Source organism: Amphibalanus amphitrite, unplaced genomic scaffold, assembly GCF_019059575.1.
Source record: "Amphibalanus amphitrite isolate SeventyFive unplaced genomic scaffold, NRLGWU_Aamphi_draft 000037F_arrow, whole genome shotgun sequence".
NCBI classification, from domain to species: domain Eukaryota; kingdom Metazoa; phylum Arthropoda; class Thecostraca; order Balanomorpha; family Balanidae; genus Amphibalanus; species Amphibalanus amphitrite.
The window spans coordinates 208,781-227,423 of record NW_024881533.1 but is presented as its reverse complement, the minus strand read 5'-3'; the positions used below and the strand labels follow the sequence as shown (position 1 = coordinate 227,423).

Sequence of the window (18,643 nt, the reverse complement as noted above, 5' to 3'; positions counted from 1 at the left end):
AGGGCCTGGCGGTCAAATGGGAAATTAACAGATATCTTGCCGATCTCACAGCACCGTTCGCATGGCCTGCCCTGAATTTGAGTAGAAGCAGCAGACCGGTATTAAAAACTAAGGAGAAACTGACGGACTACCAAAAGTTAGAAGCTACCATGCGATAAGACATGATAGGTGCCATCAATTTTATGAAACTTAGGTATTGTGTACAAATGCGATGAGGCTCGAAAAGTACCAAATACCAAATGCTGGAAGATGTAGGTATTTCATATTGGTATTTGAAAAACACAATTTCGGCATGCGATTGCCATTGTTAATCCATACAATAAGTTCTAAGCATACGCCTCCAGAGTCCAGGGAATGTATTCACCTGGCTCCATTTTTAGACGGCCTCAAATGACATCGGCGGCTGCGGTGCGCACCTTGCATTTATTTCATCAGCCGGCCGGCGCGGCGGCCGTCCATTCACCGGGTGCCGCGAACGCTCCAGACGTGTGTGACGTCACTCGTCGGACCCGGCCGGCAGGGGTCACCGGGAGGTCAGCCGGCGCCGCTCGCCGCGGTCCCACTTTCACGCGACAAGGACGCCAGCCGCCAGCTGCCGCCGCCGACCGGGGCCGCCTCGTGGCGGCGAACGTTTGGGCAGTGCGGGGCGGGACGCTGCCAACGACATTTAAATAAGGAACTTAATCCTCTCTGAAACCAAGAAGGCCACTTGCCGGTCTTATTGCTGACAGTAAAATCATTATCGTGCCGCTCAATAATCGGTAACGATATTATTCGAACGCTTATATTTTCACAAGTTACGCCAAAGCACTGCAGTGATTTTTAGCTGCACTATCGGCACTGCGCTAATGTTTTTAGGTTATCTCAAGTCGCTCTACGAAATTTAATGTAATTATCGGAGGTTATTGATTCCAGCGGCTTTATCAGGGCTTTGAAAATGGAAAGGGATCGGCTAGTACATATTGGCTGTTGCTGGATTGCTTGGGCTTTGCTGATTCTAAGGATCTGCATGAAACCTCTATTTGCTGGCGCGATGACTTTGATTTATTTATCAGCATTCACGATCACATACACGCGCACGCACACATGGACGCACATACACCCATACGAACGGAGGCGGTCGGAGTCGTTCCACCGCCGGTGCCACTCAGGCCCTGTGCTTGCGCGATTGTTCCAGTTGCACCGCTTAATTTGGCGTCATAGCTGATTGTTCTAGTTTTACCGTGTAGTCGTTTAGTTGTCGCTAATTGTAAACAAACAAATAAATAAATAGATAAATAAGCCTAATCAACCAATGGCTCAGCAGTCAGCTTTATAGGTGCATTGATTTGAAAATGAAAATATATTCAAGAAGTTGATACTGAGCGGTGAAAGTTCCGGCTGGCAAATGGATGGGATTTATGAGGGCCACTTTTTGAAAATTTGACAGTTTTTGGATGAATGACTTTGGATTGGTGTCTCAACCACCTCCTACATGTTACACCGAATAACTTCGAAATTTTGGGAAAACCCTGATTGATTATATACCATTAAACGATGCGTTCTTGGCTTACAGAAATTTATTTATGCCCCGCTGTGAAGAAATTGATATTCCCTGGTATTGAAATCGTCTGGAATAGCAGTCTTAAGTTTCCAGAGCCTTGTTGTGCTTCATTTGCTATCGCTTACTGGTGACAGTGGCGTAGCCAGAGATCAGCGAAAGGGGGGGCCATGGTGCTCGAGGGGGCGACTTTTTCCCTTGAGAGGGGCGCCGTTGTCAGCTAGTGACAGGGGTGTCAGTCTAAAATGTAACGTCATGTTTATGCATGATTTACTAGGTGTTGCAAAATACATAAGAACCAGCTTTCGCTGATTTTCATAAAATCAAATTAATGCAATTTGCAGCCTAGTGCTTTTTTATAAAAAAAAACCGTGATCTAGATGAATTTTTAGCATGATATAGGAAACGAGCTCAGGCTACGGACATTTTTTTTCTCAAAATACGCATCCATGCGAATTCGAAACGGTAAAATAGCTATACGTTGATCGATAGGCAGAATCTTTATTCTTTGCAAAAAAAAAAGAAAAATATACGGGCTCACTCACTGATCCGAAGTGACCTGTGGGCTGCAGCCTGTAGTCGACCGGGGTTGCCGTGTTTAGAATCTCAGAGCGCACGTATGTAGGGTACACGCTGCGACTTATTGCCTAAATTGGAATCAAGGAAAGACTTGAACATTTAAGACAATGAGATCCACCATGAGATCCCAACTCATTGTCATACCAGCAGCGACTGCAGTCAGAGGCGACCGAACGCTGACATACATTCTGTTTTTTTTTTCTCCACACATCACCTTAACAATTCGATGTCTAGTGCGTGCAGCCCCTACTTGTGGACATGCATGACTGCCTCCAGTGACTGACTGCCACTAGCCTCCAGAAGGAAACAGCTCCAAAAATAACAGTTTTTATTAAAACCGTTTTCTGCAATAACTTTTGACTCAAGACAGTGACGACATTTATTTTGCCAGCATCGTATTCCTCTCGTCAAAACGCGTCGAATGAACTATACGTTGACCTTGAAAGGTCATTTGGAAAATTTGACCTCAGGTCAAGGTCATGACCTTGACGGACAGGGTCATGCCGCATATCACCCGATCCGTATCGTCGAGCTGAACACATCTGACGTGTTTTCACCGCTTTAGCACGTCTCTATCAAAAGGTATAGCAAAAAAAAAATGCTGGTGACCGTTCATGACCTGAGGTGACCTCAGGGGCACACAGAAGGGTCACAGGTGCATTTTGTCGATTCAGTGTGTTATGTTTACCTATGAACCGATGTTTGAGAGGGTTTTGAACCACATTCGTCCAAAAGAGGCGCATTTCAATTTTCCCCAATTGACTTATACCTAATGGAGAAGTCGCAAAATTGACCTGACCTTAGGTCATGGATATCAAAAGTCCCAGATAAACATTTTATACATATTGTTAGTCTTATCAATCTCTGAAAGTTTCAAAAGTGATCGTTCCGTCGGTGTGGCGTACGCTGGGGCGACACCGCACTGCTAGGCGGGGGCGGCATCACAATAATGGGCGGCAATGCGCTGGGGGGCAGCACTTGCATTGAGGGGTGGCATTGTACGGTGAATGGGCGGCGTCGCATTGAGGGGCGGTATCGCAACGAGGGGTGGCACTAATGAGGCTGCCTTATAAGAAACGCTTGGCACATCCTAGCCCAGCTCGGCGCCGCCTGCTGGCTGCTGCATCTTGAAAAGGGTCCTTGGTGTCGATGAGACAGCCCCATTGTCAAATAATTACCTACCTAGCATCAGTGGTTTCGGGGGGGGAGGGGGCGCTATCGATCTTAAATGGAGCGGGGCGACTGAAGTCTCCAATCAGATGGGCGTCAGTGACTACTGGAGGGCGCCAACGAACTCGGATAGGGCGAATGTGATCTTCAGAAGGGCACCGGGTGATCTAGAGGGGTGTAATGCTTAGATGGGGTCACTGCTGCCTTCAGTAGGGCGTCGGACGCTCTGAAGGGGCGCCATTGATCTCGGATGATTCGACTGTTATTTTCAGAGGGGCGCCATTGATTTAGGATGGGGCGACTGAAGTCCCGGTTTAGGTGGGCGCCAGTGGCTCTTGAGGGGAGCCAGCGACCTTGGATTTATGGGGCGACTGTGATCTTTAGAAGGGCGTTGAGGGGCGCCATTGGGCATGGATGGGGCCGCTGTTGCCTTCAGCAGGACGCCGGACGCTCTAGAGGGGCGCCTTGAACTTGGGTGGGGGGGGGGGACTGTAGTCTCAAGGGGCGTTGTCTCGGATGGGGCGAATATGATTTTCAGAGGGGCGCCGGGTACTCTAGAAGGGCGCCATTGGTTTCAGAGGGTTGCCATCGATCTTAAGATGGGGCAGCTGTGATCTCCGTTTAGATGGGCGCCAGTGACTTTTGAGGGGCGCCAGCGACCTCGGCTGAGGACGACTGTGATCTTCAGAAGCGCACCGGACGCTCTGGAGGGGCGTCATTGGGCTTGAATGGGGCGACTTTAGTCTCAAGCGGGACGACTTCAGTCTCAAGGGGGGCGCTAGTGGCTCTCTTGAGGGTGCTATTGATCTCAGATAGGGCGACTGTGATCTTGAGAAGAATGCTAGTGCTTTAGAGGGGCGCCAGTGGTTTCAGGGGGCGCCATCGACCTTGGATGGGGCCGAATGGGGCAGCTGTGAACTTCAGAGGGGTGCAATCAACCTTAAATGGGGCGACTGTTCCGTTCAGGTGGGTGCCAGCGGCTTTCAGGGGCGCCATCGACCCTGGGGGTTCGGAATACCTATTCTGGTTTCCGGAGGGGCGCCCTTAAACATTGGGGGGCTCAGGTTCTATTTGGGGGTGCCCTGGAGAACATTGGGGTGTCCAGGCACCCCTAAAGAGATATTGAGTTCGATCCCTGCCTGCACATCGCTTTTTAATTCATGTTCCCTCTGTAAAACGGCATCAGCCTAGTTGGCGCTAATTGGGGCGCCATCTGGGCGGCTGGGCGGAAGCCCCCCCCCCCCTGTCTACGCCACTGACTGGTGACCACTTTTATTCAAATTTGTGTAACAAAAAGTAGTATTTCTGAGTTGTTAAGGCTCGGCATTTTACGGCTGCCCTCAGCTAAAACTGCTAGCAAACTTACCAAAAAACAAAAAACCAAAAACAACAAAACATGAAGCTGAAGGTTTCATGGCAAGGTTAAGGTAGTAATGGCAAGGAGTACCCAATAGCCGTCTCATATGCTCAAATTCTTTGGTTTTGATTCAAAGACGTTACATAACTCGTTGTTGGCGTTTCCTACAAAAAAACCGAAGCGCTCCGTTCGGGGGGGGGGCAGATTTTGCCCCTCGTCTTACGTCTAACTTCCGAACGGATGGTTGTAGAAAGAGTGGGAAAACGACAATCGAAAGCTCTCAACAAGACGGACCTTGGAGCACGAAAGTTTTTGCCTGAATAGGTTATATGTCAGGTCAAGGTCAGGTCCAGGGTAAAACCACAAGTTCTCACATTACTGGCTTGGAGCCGAGTTGACGAAGAATGGACTGAAATTGATCACCCAAAACGCGTTCTTGGGCTACCAAGGCAAGACGCATTGCATTTAATGTCATTCAAAGATCAAGGTCGGGTCAGGTCACCAAAGACGCACTGTTGAATAGGATACGTGTGACAAATGTTTTATGAATTATTGTCATAGAACTCAATAGGCATACTCCGGTAGTGATATGGACCATATTTGGATGAAATGCAGGTCAAAATCAGATCAATGTCGAGTCAAGTGAGGCCAATTTTAAGGTTGGTTGTTTGGACAAAAACCAAACGTGTATTTGGCGCAGGTTTTTTTCACGGCAAATCGAATGGTGCTATTTTTTGTATTATTGTGCAAGACTTAGAACTCAAACTGAAAATTATCTATTCCTTGAAAACTTTGTGCGTCATGACGTAACTAAAATTTGAATACCGACTTTAAAAAGGTATTCAATTACAGTTATATGCCTTCGATGTTCATGGACCGATTCTTCTTGAAATTGGGATAGAAGTGCACAGGCCATACTTATCTTAAACAAAATACGCTCTTGTAAACTCAAAATTTTGGGATTTCATTGTAATTTTTCCTTAAGAAATATTTTTTACATGTGTCAAAATAAAAAAAAACTAAAAAATTGATCCATTTCAATGACAAATTCGAATATCACCTACCTCCATATTTTTGTTGCGTCTTAGGATTCCTTAAAAACCAACGTTGTTGGAGGCATTTCATGTTGTGCAGTTTTTATAGCAAAAATGGCGTGACACTCACTAAAACGCCATTTAAAAAAAAATATGGCCGATTTCGCTAAAAAGTCAGGGAATATGTCACATTGATGTATGATAAGGTGCTGTAAGTTTGACGTTGTTAGCTTAGCGCGTTTAGAATCTATTGGCGAAACACGGGACGCCGGACGAGGGAGATTCTCCCCCCCCCCCCCCTCTAAGACGTACCCGTATCGGAGACCTCTATGTTGCGGCGTTAGCCGTCTCTGTGGGAAGCGGGCTCTCTAGCAAAAGCTATTTTGTCTACAGAGATTAGTTACTGTGGAGCATATTGCTACCAGCCATGGCAACCACGTAAGCTCAGTTACGAACCAATTTCAGCGTGCCTTTAACCTTCGCCCCAGTGGGGGGGGCATATGTTACCACCCTGTCGCGTTTTTTGCGTGTGAATAAAAAACCGCGGCGCGTAGCGCCGCGCCGCTTGAAGTGGCTTTTGGTACATCAATTTTGGACAATGTGTGAAATTTTTGACCCCAGGTCATGTCAGGTCAGGTCACCAGGTCAAGTTAACTGACCAAGCCTAAAAAAGTTTGCAATCACGTCCAGCCTGCAGTGTTTGTCAGAAAGGTTTCAAACTTGGTGGATAGCATGCTGTTATGGGCGCCTACAATTTGTATATCTCGGATTTTTTATATCCGTGACCTAAGGTCAGGTCCGAGTGGCGTGACCTTTCCATTACAAGTCAATGGAGAAAAATGAAAATGCCTCTAGATCCGTGTGTACGCATAGGAACAGTCCAAATATTTCAGAATCACAATGATTTGGACCACCCGTGATGACCTAGGTGTCACTTTTGCTGATGGCCTCTAGAAAGGACATCCGAGGTCATTTGAGGCTACAAACAGATTTTTGCCAATAACTCGCGATTGGAAAGAGATAGAACGCTGGGGATGGTCTCATTGTGTTTGTCTTGTTGAGACGCATCGACTGATATGCAACATGACCTTTTCCGGTCAGGTCATGACCTTGACCTGAGGTCAAATTTTCAAGTTGACCTTTCAAGGTCAAGTTATAGTTCATTCGACGCGTCTCGGCGAGAGGAACACGATTCTGGCAATAGAAATGTCGTGGCTTTTTGTAGTAGAAAGTTATTGTCGAAAAACACTTATCGTAAAAACAGCTATTTTTGGAGTTTTTGCCCTCTGGAGGCTAAACCGTTGACCTTAGGTCAATTTTGATAATAACCTTATCAAAAGAAGAGTTCAAAAGCTATCGATTGCTGTTCCATGCGTTTTTCTAGCTACTATATTTCCTGAGACAATGACATGTTTTCTGAAAAATATGACAATTCGCAAATTTTGACCTTTGATGACCCCTGGTGACCCCAATATTGCTCTAAGATGAAAAATGACCGAAATACTTTCAGACGTACGCATTGAGAGCTATCGACTGCTTTTTACCGCGTCTTTCTAGCCCTCTTAGTTTTTGAGTTAGAGGTGGGTGGTAACATATGCCCCCCCCCCCCCCACTAGGGCGAAGTTGGCTGAGACCGCCACTGGGGCGCGGGTTAAGAAAGAGAGCCTATAAACGTAAAATTTAGGTGAAAACGAACTTATGGGACACCCTGTAGATATCCACACCAATCTCACGTGCTTTCAAGCATTTTTGGGATGTTTCGGTTGGTTTAAGGTTCAGTCCGAGCTCAGTCTGGGTTTCGGTGGTTTTGCCCGGTGTGTGCCCTCGGTTCCGTTCATCCAATTCTGGCCCAAGGCAACGCAAGAGCGCTGCCGGCATCTAGTAATTAAGACATGTTTTCCCATCCTGAGGCTCTTAAATGAATGCTTAGAGCAAAATGGATGCCAGAATCGTGATCAGCGGCTACGAAATCATCACAAAGGACTTTGCATGTGTCAAAGTCTACCAAAGGTGATTCGAGGTCACATGAGTACCATAATAATTTTGAATGGCAACATCTAGGGGCAAGGTGCTCATGGATTTTGCAGATTGGCGTATTAGACAACAGTCGGGTCACCTCAAGCTTGCCCCCACTGGCGAAAATTCGTGGCGCCGCCACTGGGGACCAGCAATATTAAGCAATTTAGTACGTAAAAGAATTTGTATTTTTGTTACACTGAAAAGAGCACGTGATTAGTTCTAAATAAATTGAGATGTAAAGTGGGCCTCGGGCCCTGAGCCGAGCACACTGCAGTGGGCCTCAGTGGGCCCTGTGCCGGAGTGGGCTGCAGTGGGCTGCAGGGCCCTGAGCCCAGAGAGCAGCTGCTGCAGGCGGCGCCCGGGCGTCCTTGGGCGCCGGTTTGCCGTCCAGCCCGGCCCGGTCGGGGCGCCGGCGTGGTCTGCAGCGGTGAGCGCGGTGCCGGCGGGCGCGGCCGGCCGGCCGGCTCTCGGTGCACTGCAGCCGGCCGGCCGGCCCTTCCTCGAAGCCATTGGCACGGGGCCGACATTCCTGGGGCCACTGCCTGCCAGGCGGGCCGCCGCCACCGCCGCCGCCGCCGCCGCCGCTGGTGACGCATTGTGCCACAGCCGGCAGCAGCAACTCGAAACGATCCGAGTGGCTTCTTTAGCGTGAGGCCACCGGTATCTTAGGTCACTGTCGATTTTAGTATTCAACCGGCTCTGATAAGAACACGACGCATGCCTTCAACATCGCTTTTATACGAGTCTCCCTATAGGATGCTCGTCGTTTGGCAGACGTGTCAATGTTTTTTCTCCAATAGAGCACACATTAGTTAGAGACGCTAAGAAAATGGAAATCAAAGCAAGCTTTCAATAAGTTCAAGATCACGAATTTAGGATGGGTATTGGGTAGCAAAAGTTGCGATAAATGGTTAAGTTTAAACTTCTGTGCTACGCCACGAATAAGTAGTATAAAGTTTTGTTCATATGCTTAATGCGTATTGATTTCTAAGCTGACAAATAACACGTTGGCGTACCTGCGTAAGGTAACAGCGCTAGGTAAATGTGATTGCAATTTTCCCTCAGAATAAGTTTAACATGGATCTTGCAACTCGCCATGGAAGTAGTAGTTGGAAGTTATTATTTAAAAAGTTCCTGTTCCCATTGTTGCTTATGATTCATGAGCCATCCCTTTAAATAAAAAGTGTACCTAGATACGTATCAGCGCATTATTTTTTTTTAAATCTCACATCTGTCCTCTCGTGAATTTCCGACAACCAACTTGCAAGACGTTAAAAAAGGGACAGTCACTCGATTTTTTCTCATGTTTGTCTGTCTTGGTAGATCAAGCAATACCAGCACAAGCCTTCGAGCACACATATTTGATCATGGTCGGATGACTGGACATTTTTACGGGGCCTTTCGTACTTCCCGGAAATTTATGAGGGAGCAGAAGTGGGTTTGAAAAAATGCGTCTATATGGGGAACGCTGTTCACTGTTCATAAAATCTCTACTATTTAAAACACCCGTTTATTTTTATAAAGTACAGCCTAATTTAACCCGCGCCCCACTGGGGTCTGCGTGTAACGCGCCCTACTGGGGGGGGGGGAGGGGGCTCTTCATAGCCGCCCCCTCCTAACTCCGAAACTACTGGGCCGATCGTCAAAATTCAAAGGGCGTCTGATAGCCCCGGAAAAACTGTCGAACGAAACCTAATTTCATTGAAATCGAGGTAACCGATGACGTCACAGTTCAAGTCAAAGTAAAAATTATTAGCATTTTGGCTTGTTCACATTTTGGGCTCTGTCCGCCGTCTTACAAGTCAGATCAGGCTCATTTTTGGTTTACACACTCGTGAACAGATGCTTTAGATACCCTGAGGGTACCAAACTTGTACTTTGATTTTCAGGTCAGGGTCACGTCGTCAATATATAGGTCAATAATAGGTCACGGAAATATTAGCCGTTTTCACGACGGGCTATCCGGCGAATGCACCTGATTTGACCAAATCTATACCTAATTTCTATTACAGCAAATATCTTCATTTTATGAATTTATTTCAGTGTTTTAATCGATGATGCTCTCTGATAATATGACAAAGCAGGCATATAAGCAATTACTGCACCCCTAGCTGATAGCTGCTAAGAGACACACTGAACCTGATTTGACCAAATCTGCACCTAATCTGTACCAGATGTGCACCAAATGTGTACCAGATGGCCGTCATGAAAACGGCTATTGGCAAATATTCCACCCTCGTTATCCATTCTCGCTACCTATCTGAAATTGGAACATATCAATCTCAAAACATTCTTGACAATGCCACCGCTGTTTTGGGAGACAAAGCCAGAAATACCAAAAACATAAACTATCATAATACTCAAATTGAAATCAGAGCTAAGACGAAAACCAAATTATCGAGAAGCTCTCGGCATTGTGTCACTTTGATCGCCCTAGCTGCTGTGCCGCCGTGACGTGGCCGTCTGACCCGCCGTGACGTGGCCGTCTGATGGCGCGATGACGTGTCCCGGCGGCTGGCGCGCCGTACTGACGCCGCCGGCGGCTGATGACGGCCGGGCGGCGCCATGAGCGTCATTCCGGCGGCAGCGTCCAACTTCGGCACGGACGGCACGGGAGGCACGGACAGCACGGACAGCACGGACGGCGGTCCAGACGTGCAGCCTCTATCCCGACCTCCCTCTCCCTCCCCCTCTCTCTCTCTGCCTCTCTCCGTCACTCCCTCCATCTTCTCTCTCTCTCTCTCTCTCTCTCTCTCTCTCTCTCTCTCTCTCTCTCTCTCTCTCTCTCTCTCTCTCTCTCCCACATCTTCATAGTATCTTAAATTTTTATTTTTTTTTCTTTGCATTTGTCGGTTCTTAGTTCTTACCTCCAGTGAAATCATAGACCCTCACTTAGGCATTTCTTTTTTCAGCATATAAATCCTAAAGATTAACTTGTTTTAACTCACAAAGGTTCTGTTCAAGCAGTTCTATGTGATCGCACGACGCACGTCATAGTTCATAGTTTTGTGGCACTTAGTGACTTAGAAAGACTTGCAGACGTGGTTTCAAATGTTGCGCATGGTAGGATCCACTCAGATCATAGGCCCATGTCCTTGATTTATCGTCAGATCAATATGAGATCAATTCATAGATCTAGGCCAGGATACTTTTTTCACGCGGGGTCCGGTGGGTTTATAGACCCTAATTTACAGCTTGCTTTGAGATCCACTGAGCTCATAGATCCATCACTCATCCATGCTCATTGCGCATTGCACATATATGTCACCTCGACATAAGTTAGCTCCGAGTTATTTACATGGAAAAAAGTGCAGAAAGCAAATACAGTATGTAGTTGCATACGTGTCCAATGCTGCTTTTCTGAATCCACGAATATAGCAGATTTGAACAATGAACAAGACGGCAGCCAGACAGTCCGCAGGTGATCAGCTGGGCCGGGCGGCCGGGTCTCGGCAGTCCAGCCTGTGCCCGGCGCGGTCCACGCTGCACAATGCACACTGCACGGAGCATGGAGCATGGAGCCACCGCCGGCGGCGAGGTCGTCCGGCCGACCGGCAGGCAGCAGCCCGGCCCGTTAGCCGCCGCCCCGGCCGTGACGTCAGCACCGGGGGAGGGGGGGGGGACCTGATGGGCGATAGCGCCGTGCCGTGCCGTGATGTGACGGTTGTCCCGTGCCGTGATGTGACCGTTGTTACGTGCTGTTCTGTGACCGTTGTTCCACGCTGTTCCGTGCTGTGACCGTTGTTCCACGCTGTGCTGTGACGGCTGTTGTGCCGTGCCGTGCTGTGACCACTGTTATGCCGTGCCGTGTTGTGAGTGTGACCGTTGTTACGTGCTGTTCCGTGCTGTGACCGTTGTTCCACGCTGTGCCGTGTTGTGAGTGTGACCGTTGTTACGTGCTGTTCCGTGCTGTAACCGTTGTTCCACGATGTGCCGTGCTGTGACCACTGTTATGCCGTGCCGTGTTGTGACCGTTGTTACGTGCTGTTCCGTGCTGTGACCGTTGTTATGTCATGCCGTGGCGTGGCCACCGCTCCGTGCCGTGCTACATTGGCACCGTTATTCCAGGCACCCAAGCAACTTCATCACTTATCAATATTTATGTGTACTTCCACACCCATAATTACGCCTAGTAATCCTTTAGCTCACATCTCTTTAATGTCCTTGAATCAAGGTCGTCGGTTCCCGCCCTGGTGGTTCGCCTCCCGAGCACCCCGTCCGTGTGGTATATAAATATTCCCTTGTAGTCGCAGCCGCACTGCTTTGGCAGGCCTCCTGCGGCAGGGCGGAGATCGAACTGATTACCAGCAGAAGGTCCATTGGCCCGGCGGGGTCCGAGCTGCGCCGTCTCCCCAGCCCATACCGAGCTACTGACAAACACGGCTGCGGCCCCGGGCCGCGCCACTTCGGTGTGACGCCACCCCTGCGGCAGCGGCGGCGCTGCCAAGCTCGCAGAAAGTCCCATAGAGCTGGGAAAACCCGGCACGGCTGCGGAGAAAAGCCCACAGAGCTGGGAAAACCCAACAGGGGCCGCGCCGGCTCTGGGGAGAGGGGAGACAGAGACGCAAAGAGAGGAAACGCGCCGCACTGGTGCAACCGGGAACACACGGCGCTGGTGTAACCGCGAAACGTCGCGCTAGTGTAACCGGGAACACACGGCGCTGGTGTAACCGGGAACACACGGCGCTGGTGTAGCCGGGAACACACGGCGCTGGTGCAACCGGGAACACACGGCGCTGGTGTAAATGGGAACAACTGGTGCTGGTGTAACCGCGAAACGTCGCGCTAGTGTAACCGGGAACACACGGCGCTGGTGTAACCGGGAACACACGGCGCTGGTGTAGCCGGGAACACACGGCGCTGGTGTAACCGGGAACACACGGCGCTGGTGTAAATGGGAACACCTGGTGCTGGTGTAACCGCGAAACGTCGCGCTAGTGTAACCGGGAACACACGGCGCTGGTGTAACCGGGAACACACGGCGCTGGTGTAACCGGGAACACACGGCGCTGGTGTAAATGGGAACACCTGGTGCTGGTGTAACCGGGAACACACGGCGCTGGTGTAACCGGGAACACACGGCGCTTGTGTAACCGGGAACACACGGCGCTGGTGTAACCGGGAACACACGGCGCTTGTGTAACCGGGAACACACGGCGCTGGTGTAACCGGGAACACACGGCGCTGGTGTAACCGGGAACACACGGCGCTGGTGTAACCGGGAACACACCGCGCTGGCGTTAAGGGGAACACCTGGTGCTGGTGTAACCGGGAACACACGGCGCTGGTGTAACCGGGAACGCGCGGCGCTGGTGTAACCGGGAACGCGCGGCGCCGGCGTCCCAGCCGCGGCCGGTAGAGGTGGTCTGTGGTGGGGTTGACTGACTCCGCTTCTGTTGCAAGCCCGGTCGTTCCGAGACCGCTCCCCGGCTCACCCCGGTTCCTACCCCCGACCCCGACCCCTCCCCCCCCCCCGATCGTGGGAATGAGACAAAGAGCCGCCAGCTGGCAATCAGGGCCGCCGGATGAGCGGAGCAGCGAGGGGAACTGCAACCCTGCCGGGGGTGTGCAATGTGCATTGCTATACGCGTCATAGTTTCCTCCTCTCAGGACCCCTCTCCCTCTCCCCTTTGTCCCTTCCTCCGCTTCTCGCGTCCATCTTTCCCGTTGCCTATGTGTAAATTTCATTGAGATTTGAGACGGAGTCGTGCGATTTTGAAGCTGTTTGCCTTGGTAAGTTTCGCTATCACTCTCAACTGGTCGCTTCATTTTCTGGTTGTTTCTGATCGCAGCAGCTTCAGCTCACAAATGATGTTTTATCATTGGCGTTGCTGAATGCTTAATAGCATGAGTTATTTGAAAATAGGAAATGAGTTTCACATTTCTTAGATGCCGGTAATTTATTGAAAATCTAAGAACAAACTGAAACGTATCGCTTTGGTGAGATGGGCCATAAGGTATCTCAGTTGTCTGGAGATGTGCTCAGCCGCCCGGGGTCTGCGTCACGGGACGGGCGGCTGGGACTGACAGAGTCTATATCTCAGTTGTCTGGAGATGTGCTCAGCCGCCCGGGGTCTGCGTCACGGGACGGGCGGCTGGGACTGACGGAGTCTATCAGCTGACGGCCGGACCAGTGACGTCATCAAACTGCTGAGCGGCCGTGTCACACACCGCGCCAGATGACGTCAGCGGTCACACACACCCTGACAAATATTAACTCACGGCGTGTTAACCCGGCAGTTGCTGGGGTATTTCGCCACCCACCGTTTGCTGGGGGGGGGGGGGGGGGCGTTAAACGCCCCCAGCCGATAACTCGAGAACCAATTATTGGTTCTTGCGTCTATTAGATGTTTCGCTGCGCCTATTATAGGCGCAGCGAAACGCACGAGGCGGCAAACGAAAGAACGCGACGAGACGCTTCAGATGAGTACTTTAAAGTTGAATTTTGAGGTCACAGGTCGGGTCAAGGTCAGGTCAAACACCTGAAATCGGGCTTTCAGTAGCATGGACTTCAGGACTTCGCAATGGGCGGCTCTCGTCATAAACTCCGGTGCACAATCCATCATATAAGGCCTACAAGAGGGTCAGCTCCATATAGGGGTCAGTCAAGCATAGGTCAGGGTCAAGGTCAGGTCAACCGGGTAGGCACATATCCCCGAAAATCAAAACTGATATTCGCAGCCTGTGACACATGTTTTATGGGTAATTTGGGGCGTAGAACACGATGATGACATTCATTTTATCATATGTGTACGTGTTTGACTCAAAAAGTTAAATTTAAGAAATGCATCTATCATGGTCGTGAAGTAGTCACGAGAAATTGCCAAGATTCAGTTCAAGATTTTGGAAAATGCGGATCGATAATCAATAATCGAAGATAGCCATTTGATTGTTCATGGTATTGGCAGTCTAATGGCGTTTACGGCATGTCTGTATGTCTATTCTGTGATTTTATGATTTTTTGAACATATGCCGTTTTTGGTCGAAAACTCAGAAATCATGACGTCACTAAAACCTCGATATCTCAAAAATTTTCCAACCGATTTTTTTGAAACTTTGTCACAATACACTTCAATCAATTCCCTACAGGTACCTAAAATTCGGCGCGTATGCGGCGCGCCGTTTTTATGCTATGACCCGGCGAAAAAAGTGGGGGCGTTTAACGCCCCCCCCCCAGCAACTCGAGGGTTAAATCGATATCCACACTCAGTGCGTACTGCCGGCGTCTGTGTGATCTGAGCTAGTCGACGGTCAAAGCCGACCCATCCCGGGAGGTGCAATAGAGGCAGGGGGAGTACTGAGCAGGAAGTGTTGTCAGTGTAGTGTGTTCGTCCAGCGAGGGGTCCTCACTCCCCACATCAAACACACCATACAGTAAACACATCCGCTGTATTGCGGCCACCGATGTGATGTTCTCATAGCGGACATATGTATCTACAGAGTCGGACGCTCCAACGCACACGGATCGGTTCAGGAGCGTCATCGACGCCAGACAACCGCGGGAAAGACGGCGGCAGCCCACGGTCAGCCGTGAGCCGGCAAACACAGCGTCTTTAGGATAAATATGGATGGCAAAAACGAACATGCAACGATGTTGATGATGTACCTCGTGAAATCTGTGATTGGTTGGCGGAATATCAATTTAATTAATAAAAAGTAAATTCGTTCTAGCGCCCTACGAAAAAAGCGAGATCTGTGCGTTGAAGGAACTGGAACGCTCGAAGCCATAGTCCATCGGCGTACAACATCAGCTGTGTCTCCTACATAATACATCAACATGTCAGAGCCACGGCGACAACACATAGTTCGCTTGGACAGGCGAATGATCCACGACGATCCAACACATCTCATTGGATAAGACCGATGACGCTCTATGTGAGGGGTCCGACATCGCGCCTCCAAACAGATGAAACAGTACTGAACAGACACTAAGCCGCTCGCGCAGAGTTTCAATCCCACAACTATATGCAACTACACGTTACACAGCTTGAGCATGTGTACTCGTATGTACACAAAACATGCATTAACACATTACACATCCGATAGCAGCATCAATTCAAAGGATGCGCCTAACAAATCTCATCAAACAACTGGGCCTCCTTTCGGATACCGGCTGTCTTACACCGAGCGACAAAACATAAGGGGATGTAAAAAACGCACACACAAAATATGCCTTATGGATCATTCACGTCAACCTTGAAAAATAAAACAAAAATAAATAAAACACAGAAAGAAAGAGTAAAACAGGCTTTGATCTAAATTAAACATGATTTCAAGTAAGCTAGAACTAGAATCATCAGGAGCCCGGAGCGCACCACCGTGCGGCCATCTTGCTCTAAACTGCAGCCCCGCTGGATGAGCTGAGAATGTTTTGAAGCCGCCAGTGTCAGTGGCCACATTGTCCGCGTCACACACCGTGACCTGTGACCGTGACCTGGCGGTCGGCCGCCGGACGGCCAGCTCAGGAGGCCTTGCTCTGCTCCGAGGACTGGAACGGCTTCCAGGTGAGACATTTGGGATCGATCTCCTTGTGGTCGGGACCGCGACGGCGCCGCTTCTCCTCAAAGTCCTCAAATATGTCCTGAGAGCGAGACAGAGAACACCATTAGAGAATAACAGGTCTGGGACGGATGTGTAGGCAAATGTATGACCGATGCATGTCGAGCGAGGTTAGCGGGTACGAAACAGCGATATGAACGAAAACACAACACAGAGGGGAAGAGGAAAGAGTGCATGAGAACGAGAGAGAGAGAGAGAGAGAGAGAGAGAGAGAGAGAGAGAGAGAGAGAGAGAGAGAGAGAGAGAGAGAGAGAGAGAGACAGAGAGAGAGAGAGAGAGAGAGAGAGAGAGGAGAGAGAGAGAGAGACAGAGAAAGAAGCTACGAGTTTTACACAGAGAAAGAAGAGAAAGAGGCACAAAGAAAGAGGCACGAGAAAGAGGCACAGGGACAGCGATGCAGACAAACGCACGGACTTTTGAGTCTGACACAGAGGTCAGTGGTGCTATATAATCGCGAAAGACGTGAACCCAACATATTTGTATCTCCTTTTTTGGCGATGGAGGGGCCCGACATTGGGGACACCTTGGGGTCACGGCCGCCACGGGGAACACACTGGAGCGGGGCGTACCGACTGGCCTCGAGAAAAAAACGAGCACGGCATGCCACAATCGAGGAAACCATGCGGATCAAGCAGCCAACAATGGAGGCTCATTACACATCCAGAACTTCTTGCGGCCATTTTTTTTTTCTTCAGACAGGTGGTGGAACAACTAACGACCATGTCAGCGCGGTTCAGCCATCCAGCTCACCCGCTCGGGTCAGAAACCGGGCGACATCCGCACGACGAGGCCAGTTTCCTCCCCTGTCGTCAGTGGTAGGCTCAGCGGGTCTCGGAGCTATTCACTAACGAGCCACCTCAGTGAGCGGACCAGTTACGGCCTACGGCTGCGGTCTGAGCGGGCCCACCGAGCCGCTCGAGAGGGGCGCCGGCGTCCTCACGGCGGTCGCAGGGGAGCCGACTCCCTCTCTGTCTGTGGCTATGGTGTCTGTCCTCCGCACATCTCCGTTCTTTATGATGTATAGTTATTACTTCGGCTCACCTCGCCGACCACCTACCCAGGGCTTACCACCCCTCCACCCGCGGCTTCACCACCTGCCCTCTCTGAGAGCTCTGTATATAAAGAACGGTGAAAGAACACAAAAACTTTTTCGAACGATTGACTGCTTTAAATTTTCTGCTTTTAAGGAAGTTTCCGAAAAAAAACATCAATTTGAACATAACTAATGCATGTCTTCACGTAAGGGTTATGTGTTTTAAAAGCTGCCGGCGCCAAGTCTCAAGTCCCGTTCCCTAGGCTGCGCGTCATTATGCCCATATGCAATTATGACAAGGCAATAGTAGGCGGTGCAGCGACGACGTGACAACAGCCGGCACAAAGACGGCATATTCAAATGACACTTCACCCCAGCGAAGGAGGAACACAGGACATGACGCCATCAACCGGTGCCGTTCCACAAACTGGAAAACAGTGAATGAGCTGTCACTGCTGTCGCCAGTTATTCGCGTCCCTAGAGATGACATCATATCCTGTTTTATTGAAACAAACGCCGAGCCATTGTGCAAGAGCATTCAGTTCACAGGCGTGCATAGACGGAAAAGGAACGCAAGGCGAGCACGAACCCATGTGTCCCCTTCCCTGTGTCACAACAGCCCTGTTCAATCCTCAGTGAACTGCCACAGGCAGGCAGCCCTGCTGACCAATAGGAAAGCTGAGGCCGTGAAATTCGCGTCAACGCTAGTCGTTTTCACTTTGACCGTTAAATTTCAAACACATGCTATAGGTATTTCATATTTGTGCTTATAACTAGCACGTACCCGAGTAGGTACTGTGAATTCCCCTGGTAGGTACAGGGTGTGACCTGCTAGTGATGATTATATCACACATGCAATATGCATGCTTCAAAATCTGGTCTCAAACATTGAATTATGCCGCGCGTGAATGGCTGATGTGTGAGATTCCGCGATACTGTATGTAGTGGTATTTGACAGACACACCGGGCTATGCTGTATAACCAGTCAGCAGTTGAGGCCACCAAAATGAATAACTCGAGGCAACATTATATTGCTGCAGAAACTAGAAAGTGAACACAAGGCTAATTTTCTAGCGGAAGCCTTTGATAGGACTTTGATGTGCAACGACAATGCCAAAGCCGAATAAGACGTCGGGCATTATATCACTGCTAAGAAAAGCAGTGATAACATTTTTGAACAATCTTACCAGGAAATATGATGAAAAACCGTGCAACTGAATCTAATGCGCTACAAAATCTCAAATTATAATATAAATGCACGTCTGTACACGAGAACAGAACGAATCAATATTACCGTGCATAAATGACACGCCGCCAGGCATCAGTCATGCATCAGCGTAACCGGCACGTGG

The 18,643-nt window shown here is 49.6% G+C and overlaps 1 protein-coding gene across 3 annotated transcripts in view; it reads right to left on the bottom strand.

The window, feature by feature from the left end:
- Positions 1-15,069: 15,069 nt before the first annotated feature.
- Positions 15,070-18,643, bottom strand: part of LOC122372505 (histone acetyltransferase KAT7-like) — a 125,013-nt gene continuing 121,439 nt past the window's right edge. For all 3 annotated transcript variants that reach the window (XM_043349746.1, XM_043349738.1, XM_043349755.1), the window contains one exon: positions 15,070-16,280. In XM_043349746.1, the coding sequence (XP_043205681.1) occupies positions 16,161-16,280 (120 nt within the window). In that variant the 3' untranslated portion in view covers positions 15,070-16,160. The remainder of the gene's footprint in view (positions 16,281-18,643) is intronic.